The sequence below is a fragment of the Neomonachus schauinslandi genome, chromosome 3, assembly GCF_002201575.2.
Source record: "Neomonachus schauinslandi chromosome 3, ASM220157v2, whole genome shotgun sequence".
NCBI classification, from domain to species: domain Eukaryota; kingdom Metazoa; phylum Chordata; class Mammalia; order Carnivora; family Phocidae; genus Neomonachus; species Neomonachus schauinslandi.
The window spans coordinates 9920786-9931173 of NC_058405.1; the positions used below are offsets into that span (position 1 = coordinate 9920786).

General features: G+C 41.2%; 1 protein-coding gene across 3 annotated transcripts in view; it reads right to left on the reverse strand.

The window, feature by feature from the left end:
• Positions 1-4357: 4357 nt before the first annotated feature.
• The window catches only part of ITGBL1 (integrin subunit beta like 1), a 201624-nt gene continuing 195593 nt past the window's right edge, over positions 4358-10388 (reverse strand). For all 3 annotated transcript variants that reach the window (XM_044913134.1, XM_021695983.2, XM_021695982.2), the window contains 2 exons: positions 5170-5283; positions 4358-4743 (listed from right to left, as the gene is read on the reverse strand). In XM_044913134.1, the coding sequence (XP_044769069.1) occupies positions 4652-4743; positions 5170-5283 (206 nt within the window). In that variant the 3' untranslated portion in view covers positions 4358-4651. The remainder of the gene's footprint in view (positions 4744-5169; positions 5284-10388) is intronic.

Consider the following 10388-nt stretch of genomic DNA (forward strand, 5'->3'; position numbering starts at 1 on the left):
GATGTCAAATACTTTCTTCTAATATATGTTTAGACATATTGCCGACGGGTCCTTGTTATTTGTAAATTAGACGGTTTCCTTCGTGTCTGGCCTCACCTGTTGCATGGGATGAGGACAGCACTGAGGAACTGCATGTAGTAAGACCTGTGTATCGAGAACTGTTGGTATGTACTATTCAATTTACATACAAAGAGTCTGTCTGCATTGTACAGTTCCTGTGTTTAATACCATTTGTTGTATTCACAAATACAACATACTGAATAAAATATTGATATGAAGGCATATTACAAAACATCAAACAACTTTATGTAACAAAATGGCATTGCTTCACCCACGAATATAGAAATGTCATGTAAATAAGTTGGTACACTCAATGTTCCCCTTGACCATGCCAAAGAAAATTTTAGCTCTTTGATGATACCTCTCTTGCTATTTTTCTGGGATAAGATGCCACCATTTTTTCCCCTCAAAAATTAAGTTTGCTGTTGTTAAGCAAGTGCAATCTGTCATCATTGATGTTCTGTATAGTAAATCTGATGGAATTCATTTGTATCTACAGACCGTGTGTTTTGTACCTCCATGTACATTTGTCAGTTGCATCGAGTCTCTCTAATGTTACATTCCTTTTGCATGCGTATCTGGTAGAGGAGGATTACTTCTACTGCTCTGTTACGGTAGCTGATTGCTTCACCCACCCCTCTGCAACCCTTGGGAACGTTCGTTGTTTTGATATTCCAGGGGACACCACTTTTATTTTCTTTTAAGTTTGCTTTCTAAAATATTTGGCTACAACTTTACTTGGAAAAATTATGGAAGAGATGCAGATGGTGCACCCTATGTAAAGAGTAAAATGGTACTGAGCAAGATTTCGTTACAAATCCTGCAGAATTTAGGGATTCTTGCCCTAAACATTTGCCTGCCCTGAGTGTTTGGGGATAGGAGATAGCTTTAGGAGCTCCACAAATGGGCCAACAAGACTCCTGCTGCAGTCCTTCTAATTATTTACCTCTCGGAGAGTAAGCAGAGTGAGTATTTTTAACACACCGGGCCAGTTGCTCACTTAATGCCTAAAGCACTAAAACAGTCAGATGTTTTCGAGATGACCAATGTTAGATTTGGTTTTCTTTTAGAAAACAAAACAACAACAACAACTTCTTGTTCCTTAAGTTAGACATGTATCACTTCATTTAAGGTTTTATTCCTAATATTATAGGGAGAACTAATGTTTGAAGGAGAGACCAGATTGACTAAGAAATCCATTTTAGGAGGAAATAAAATAATTGAAAACTATTTTCGATTGTATTTAAGAACAAGACTATTTCCAGGGAAAGCAATTGGCTAAACACAGACATACCAACATCCAGACGCAAACGGTGTTACTTTGGAGTAAAATACATTTCCTAGCTTAAGTTTCTTAGCTTACAAGGGGGCACATAAGGCCTATTGACTCTTGGATACTGGGTAGGGCTTCAGAGATTGATAGTGAGTCTGTAAGCAAAGGCTGAGTGGTGATCTGTTTTGTTTTTTTTTCTCAGTTATCATTCTGTCTGATCCTGATGTTTGCTGGCAAAGATTGTGTTTGCATTTGAAGTGGTGGAGGCCATTCCTTTCAAGGTGCTGCAGGAATCTAGATGAGCTCAAGGGGTCCCGGGAGAAAATGGGGTATAATTATTAGCCTCCTGGGTCTTAGGACCTTAGCTGAATTTTACTGAAAAGTCCTTGTGGAAGAATTCCTCAGTAACGGTGTGCCAACAAGCAGGGTGAGGGCCAACACCAGCAGCAGACATGTCGCATCCTTCCCAACTGACGTTAATCTCCCCATAACTTCACACGAACTCGAACAAGCCGATGAGCTTCGCACATTTACCCTTCCCCTACTACAAGTCTGTTCCTGCCCTGCCTTTTTTTGAAAGAGGGAGTTTTTTACCTCAGTAACAGAATTAAAAGTTAAAATACAAAATCACATCAAAGAAGGGTAGGATTTACCTCTTTACATGTAACTGTATTTTATTTTTTCCAACTTAAACATGTAAATTAAATAACTTCTTAATAGGTCTATTGAAGATTGCCTTGCTACAGTCAAATTCATATACACGCATACGAAATATTATAGCAGACAGAAGTAAAAAGAAACTATTTCTGTTTTAAAAGAAAAATATTCATTAGCGATTAGGTACCAGGTGACTTATTCTATAACTCAGTTTCAGTTCAATAACTTGTGGCTAAATCAACCCAGGAGAGAACTGACTGTCATATATTTTCAGCCTTGTCAAAAAATTTGAATAAATCACATTGCGAACTTTCTAGTATAATTTCTCTGTCTCGAAACTTTTCCCTAAAAAAAGTAAATGCTGAGGACACTTTTCTTATATGAAAATATAAAAAGAGAAGCCCTTTCTTTGTAGTTGTTAACAAAAGGGATAACAAACGTAGAGAACCGCAAGAAAAATAAGACACACCCAGGATTCCAGGATAAGACAAAGGAAATTAAGGGCAGCTTCAGGAGAGCTCAGGTTGGCAAAATGCTGCCGGAAGGCTGGGAGCCAAATCGAGCACAGTCTGTTTTTGTAAAAATGCCCATGAGCTCCGAACGAGTTTGCTTTCTGTTTTCCCTTTTATAGTTCTAAAGTATTAAAAACAAACAGAGAAGATCCAACAGAGATGTATGTGGCCCACAAAGTCTAAAATATTTACTCTGGTCCTTTATAGAAAGCAGAGTTCTGCAGGAGGGGAAGCTGAAGGTCGTTTGTATACGATGGCTTCTAGATAATGAAGGGAATTCTGATGATGGTGCATCATCGAGTCATCAAAAGTGCTGCTGAACAATTACAACAGGTTGGTTTGAGGCTTAAAACAATTAGATAGAGAGGAGGAAAGAATATACTCTATATTATTTCTCAACTGCTTCTATTTCCCTCATTTTACAAAACCGATATATCAACGGACATACTCAACAATAGAGATACAACTAATACGGTTGCACTCCATAATCTCAGGATAGAGATAACAATTTTATAAATCGATTAAAGTATGAGAACACTATTAGTACTATAAAAGTCGGCATCAGATAAACTTTCTCCTAAATAATTTTCAATATTAAATTTTTAAGTAACTCGGCAGATGCATATTTTCCTTATTTTTGGTGACTTGACTTATAAAGTCCAAGCCATGACTCTAGAATATTTACATCATTAAGTAAAATTTCCAAGTAAAAATTTTCATCTTAAACAATGCGGAAAAAATGGTTTTGTTACATTATTCTAGGATTTTACAAAATATAATTCGCATTTAGAAAAAAAATGGGTTTTTTTAGCTCCAAATAATTAACGGTTGCCTAAACTAATGTGTGTAAGTAGATTTAACTGTAAATATGTAAGGGAAGTCCTAATTATTGTACATTTTCATAATTCAATGTGAATTTCATACAGAGCAAAATTTCACCATTAAGAAAATAAACATTTTGTTCCTATCGCTGAGTGAATATTTGTAATTTCTACTTAACACATTTCTAGATTTTTTTTTAACCCCTTGAGCTTTGAGACTGGCGTCATTTGATCACAGTACCTCTTCTTGACTTCCTGGCATGACCCTACTTTTGCAGTAAATAATGTGTCCTTAGAAATAAGAGTCTTTTAAGGGAAATGAATGCATATTTCAGGCCCATCGCAGGTCCAATTAGATATTGTCTTTTTAAAAGGCAAGTTACCATGGAATAATTTAAATAGTGAAAAATCAAAGAGCTTGTACTCCTACCCCTGCCCAGTTTAAAAAGGGATCTAGGAACGTAAGGTGCCCCTGAATACCAATTCATTTTGTGTTGTTGTTAATCAGCAGTAGGCAAATATATATTGACGCAGATTGTAAGCAACTTACGTAACTATTAAAAATGTCAAACTGTACATTTTTCGTACTTCCTTCCTGAGAGAATCTTCTTTTGTGAGTTTAAAGTGAGATCAGACGAATGACTTACTGGCTAAAACTGACCAGTCTTTTTCTTTAAAAAGCACTGGTGATCCGCCCTCTGCCCCCCACCTCCCCCGCCCCCCGACATTTTCCCTTATGTGTGCCTGTCTTTATTGTCCCCACAGAGAAATGCTGAGTGACAGGGATTCCTGCAAAAAAATATGATCGATGGATTTATGTGAGGGTATTTCCTTAGATTCTCATGGGGTCTTTCTTGTGAGGGATATGCATGTCTAAGGACCATGTAATTCAACGCTTCTCAACTCTGGCGCTATTAACGATTGGAGTCCGCTAACTTTTTGTCGTGGGGGCCGTCCTGGGCACCGTAGGATGTTTAAGCAGCATCCCTGGCCTCTACCCATTAGAGGCCTGTAGCACGCCCTCCCATCCCACCCAGTGTGACGATTGAAACTGTACACATTGCCAAGTGTTTTCCGGATGGCAAAGTCACCCTTGTTGAGAACCACTGATGTAAATTCTGGAAGAGACATTCTTTCTGGCGTTATTTACATCAGACTTTGCTTAATTCATTTTTTAATAGGGACCCAGACTTCATGCAGGCATTCAGAAACAGAAAAACATACAATAGTCTCTTTGACCTGTCCTAGTGGTGATTATATAGGGTTGCCTTTGCATTTATATTGTTCTAATGGAAAAGGAAAGACTCCAGTCCTCTCCTATGTAACTGTTAAGGATACTCTGTGCCAAGCCAGATTTCACATGCATTTCCGTTCCATCCATCCCAGCACTCACAGTTGCCGCAATTACAGATTCCATTCCCTGCAAGAAAATACACGGGGGATCACCATCATGACCGAAATGCACCAAGTTAAAAAATGTTCTTATCAACCACAGCCGCTCATAGTCGAAGCCATCCCACTCATCCTCTGCAGCCACCTTATTATGATCTCATTAAACAGCTATGGGAAATCTGATCTTTCAAATGATTGCTGGCATCCACTGGGTGCCACCAGCTAGGCAGTATCCACCCAGTAGTGCCCACCCTGTTTCATGCCAGCTGGGCTTTGCCTCCATCTCTCTTTCCCCTGGAGCTTGTTTAAGCACATGTTTTATAAGCAGTTCTCAGGACTCGATAATCGGGAAGCAGCCCCGACCACACGGCCATGGGCGGCACCACGGGGCGGGCGCTGTTGGTCTTTCCCCCGAGCGGGGCGAGCGGGGCGAGCAGAACAGGTCATACCACACCTGTGCAAACGAGGCCGTCGTGCTTGTCACAGTCCCTGTCATCACAGTCACAGAGTTCTCCGGAAATATACCACTCTTCCGCAGAGCAAATGCACTTTCCACAGTGGCAAGAACCTGAAATCACAAAGGGCACGACTTGCTGTCAGCATGTAACTAAAGGTTGCTGTCTAGAATAGAACACCATCAACGCACGGACAACAGGCTTCTAAAAACCCATCTTCCCAAGGTACAAGTTTATTGAAGAGCCTGTTGCTCAGAGGGGAGCTTTACTTACCACAATTCATAAAGGTCATCCAGGAAAGGCTTCATTATGGATCTAGACAGTTGCAATTAGCCCTGAGCAAATGTTCCATGGCCTAGTCTGGTTGAAATGTCAGTAAGAGCAGAATGTGCTGATTCTTATAGATGGCCTTCCAAAAAGGTGTTCAAAAACAGATGCTTTTCTCTCTCTCTCTCTTTTTTTTTTTTCCTGAGTTGAATCATGTTTTAAAAGTGTCTGCTCTTTAAAGGAACTGAACGGTAAGTTCTAATAAATAAGGATGCATTTTATAATTAAAATTACTACTAAATTATTGGGCTTCTACTTTTGGATTTTTGTCTACATGATTTTCTGAAAGGAGGGACACACCTGCGTATTGGGTGGCTCGTCAATGTGCTCCAAATGCACACACGACCACTCGTGGGCATCTGACTTATGGGCTCTCACCCTGGGGACCCCCTGCCACGATCAAGGAGAGCTCTAATCTCCCCCCAAAAGTTCATCTTCTATGAAGCTCTGCCAACTTTCTCATCACTTCACCCATTTCCCCTCTTTTTATTTCCTACCAGTAAGAAACTTCCACTTCTGCTATTAAAAATATCTTGGTGTACTGAAAAACAATTTTATGAATGGTATATTTAAAAGGAGAAAAAACATACGAATTAAATGATCTCACAAAGAGAAGAAAGTTCTCTTGGTCTACACGTCCTTACATGACAGGCTCAAAAACCCTCACATGGCAAAATGACTTCTATAGCGGCAGTAAAGACAACTTTAAAATTGAAAAGGAAACACACATCAAAAGGACTTCCCCTTCCTTCTATGTCTTTGGCTTGGATGTTCCTTCCCAATGTGATTTCCTTTTACTAAATGAGGGCTATCACTACATGTTTCAGGTCAAAAATCACCTTAAGAGAATGTGAAGGAGAAAAAGCATTTTGATATATTTGACAAAATTCCAGACTTGTTAAGTTCAAAATGTAATGGGAGCGGGGTGGGGACCAATCACTAATTAGTGCCTCTGTGAGACACAGTGATTGAGAAATGAGTGTGCAAGCTGGGAGATAAAAGTGGTTAGAGAAAGGAATATTTGCCATAGATATCATGAAAGGATTCATATAAACGGGTCCCGTGCCTCAGGCACTTGGTGATATTTCATACGGAAACTGGCATGTGCATTTAGCTACAAGAATCCCCAATGGCCAAATTAAACGTGTGACATGCCTTGTTATGGTTCTCAAGGTAAGGGGCGGGTCTGAATTAGTGATAGGCGGACAACTGTGTTTACACTGATCAACTCCTTGCTTAAGCACAGCATGATTTCATTTAGTCTGGACTGTTTTCCTGAGGGTCTAGGATGAGCTGCACGCTCTTGAGCACAGTCTAGACATCTCTCGCTTCTGATGAGTGACTGGCAGGCTGCATAGGACCCAGGAGCTGAGCCTCCTGGTCAGTCCGTGAGGGATGGTGGCTCCTTCTTGGCTACATCCAGGTAGAGAGCTTCCTTAGTTTAGAAGTGTATTTAACTTCACTTCAAGTACTGTCTTTTGATCTTCGTAGGCACAGAAATGTTCAACATACAACTACTCATTTAGCAGGCGGTTAGCGATATATCTACAACAAAGAAAACTTGGGGCGTTTCATTGACTTTTCATTGCAATTTCCTCAGAAGGCACCGTATTTAGTGCCTTCTTTCCACGAGTAGAGGAAGATTAATTATTTGCAGAATTTGACTGGTTTTAGTTGTTTCTAAAATAGTGCCTCCCTTACATTGCAAAATTAGTTCTAGAAAGAAGCAGAAGCAAATGACTTTATATGTCCATGGTATTCGTGTATCACACCTAGGATATCTTCTTTTATTTGGTCACAATTCATGAAAAGATCTCACATTTCACTTTTAAACTTATCCCCTGGCTCTGAAACTATTCTCATCGCTGCTCTAGCTTCTGAAATGCTTAGCTTCAGGCCATATCAGCGTAGTTTCCCAAAACTGATAAGCTCAGCTAAAGTTAATATGGTATACACTGATAGACCGTTTGACAAGTAAATCCCAGTTCCCAAAGTCTACTAGTTACTGAAATACTTAGAATGCAAAATGCGGATTGGTTTTTGTGTGTGCTGTGAAAACTAGCTTTTCTTGGTCAGCATCTTCCCCAGCTGTGTTGCTCCTTTCCTGTTTGTCAATTCTCAGTGTATCTTAGAGGTCGGAAATTCTTCCACAGCTTGTGAAACTAGGAATAGCCTCGCATGTAATAACACAGTGGGATAGTTATGAGGACCTCTTATGAGGAGCCTTTGTCTATGGTCTGGCTGTTTTCATCGATAACCAGAGGTCAAACTGCCTGTCTCTGCAAAGGGAAAAACTGAGGGAGAGGATTCTGTTGGACACACACAGGCCACATGACTGCCAAGAGGTGACCAACTGTTTAGCTCAGCTGGCTGGGACCCACTCACACCCATGAGGCCAGTCCAGCCATAGGAGAAGCTGGCCCATGCAGGCAGGAGCTCCCGGGTAGTAAGCCCAGGACTGCAATATCACTAACCCATTTACTTTCTTTCTCGCTATCAGGACCCGCAAGAGGGCTCCGATCTCTCTTCTGTGCTTCTTATTGGCTTCCATTCCCGGGGAACCAGCTGCATTTTCTCATTTGTCTTCAAAGCATCCTTAGGACTTAAGAAGGGGAAGGAAAGGAAATTCTCCTGCCTTCAAACAAAGATGAGAAAATGGAAGCACAGAGAGGATAAGGGGATTGCCCAGGGCCACGGGGGCCAGAAACAACAGTTATCCCAAGGTTTCAATCTGTCTCAGTCTGTTCTTCTGTCTACCTACCTACCTATTCATAATGCCCCTCACAGGAAAAACTTCTATATAGTTTCAAAAAATGAGTTGTGTGTTCTCACAGCTCTGAAGAGACAGCCGCATCAGGGGAAGCAACTAGAACACTGGGCTAAAGCTGGTTTTTGAAGGGCAACTGGTACTCTTCCCCTTTCCTGGGGCTGGAGGACCAGCCTGGGTTGAGTAGAGGGGATGACGGGCGGGTGGGCATGCGCACCGTGACATCCACGGCTGATGCGGGACTCAGCAAGTGTCCTTGGGAGAGTTTAAGGAGACATCCAATGATACAGCCACAGTCATCGTCACACAACAGCAGCTTTAAGATATTACAGGTGACAACCCGGATCTAGGTTGAAGTTATGAAGGTAGAAAGGCTGTTGGGTACTCTTGGATCCAAATAAATAAATCCCCAAACAAACAGCCTGTGAATTATGTCATGTATTCCGCAAAGGTGGCTAAACTCAGGGGACACCTGGCTCTAAGCTCATCCCTCTGGCTATTCACAGAAACAATTTGAGTCTAAGGGCAAGGCACCTTTGTTAGCGGTCCCATTAATAAAGTTGGACTTTCTTTTTCGTTCATCAAGTCTGACAAAATGCTGCAACCTGACATGCCAGCAGGGACTTCTCACGATCGTACTAACTACTCCATCTGTTACGAAGGTCACCACAATGTATCTTGTTTTCAATTTTTCTATGGAGTGATTTGTTGTCTTGGCTATCAATTTGTAAAGAAATAAAATGCTATTTCTTCATCGTCTCCTGAGGTGACAGCTTTATTCACAGCTCACGGGAAGCGCATGTTCCAGACTTGTCTTTCTGGTGGAAACACTTAGATGGCAGTCACCTCAGGCTTACTGCACATGCCTGTGCCATATTTGGAGAAAGAGAAAGGCTCCAACTTCCTCTGCGATCATCAGGGCGAGGGGTTTTCGTTTGCAAATTTGAGAAAAAGTATGTGGAATTCTGGCAAGTCCATGAGATCAAGAAATACATGGTCCTGGTCAAGGCCCACTCCTCTATCTTGCCACCATGTTAGAAGACCGTTAGTCTACTTCCTGGACTACTTTTCCTGTGGTTCTTGGGGTGGGGTTGGAGTGGCACCTTCCATAGGGACAGGAATAACGGCTGCACCCCCGTTCTCCTCTGTGCCTACAGTTTCATGATCTTAGCCCCTTTCTTCCTGTATAATCCAGCACAGAACTCTCCAGAAGAGGAGGAGAGAAAGAAGCCAGAGCCAGACGCTGCCAACAGCGGGAAGGCCCGCCATCAGCACTAACACCAGCCTCAAAACGTACAGCCTCCGGACAGCTTTCACATTCTCTTCTGAGTTTAACGACTCTGAAACTCTCTACTCACTGAAGGATAAACCGCTTAAACAAATAGACTTTCAACCCTTCATTGATCTCTGGATATATTACCATCACCCAAAGCAAACAATTTGAGAAGGCATTAACTAGAGAGATTTCCTTGTTCTGTTTTGTTTTGAGGAAATGCCTTTGGGTCAATATTTAGTCAAGCTATTCTTTTTGCATTTTCTGCATTTGTGATGCTGAAGAGTAAGACTCTCCTCAGAAAGTAATGGCTTTAAAAAAGAACGTTCATTTGTTCAAAAGAAACGGCTCCTCTTTGTATGAAATTCAGTGTAGCAAACGACAGACTGGTATTTGCTATCTGGGTGAGCACGGCTTTGTGCTTTCTGCCTGTACCTGCCAGTGGACATGACTTAGCCAAGGCCTGCTCGTGGACAACGTTAATGATTCCACAGTGTGTCTAGTAAATACACACACACACACTCCCAAAGTGGCTGATTTTTTAAAGTAAACTAATATTAACGAGCACACTAATGTTTTAATATGACTGGGAATCCTCATTCTGTAGAGTTTCTGGGAAAATTTACTATCCTCATTCCAACAATAATGCCATTATGGAAAACCAACTAACAAAAAAATCTAAGCTTTAGAGCTCTTTGTTTAGAGCTGTACTCAGAAAGAAGAAATCGAATTCAGACAAGGTTAATCATTCTCGCCCCTTGGTTATTTGCAGGACACTGCCTTCTGATCTGATAACATTTCTTCCTTTCTGAGTACAGCTCTAAACAAAGAGCTCTAAAGCTTAGATTTTT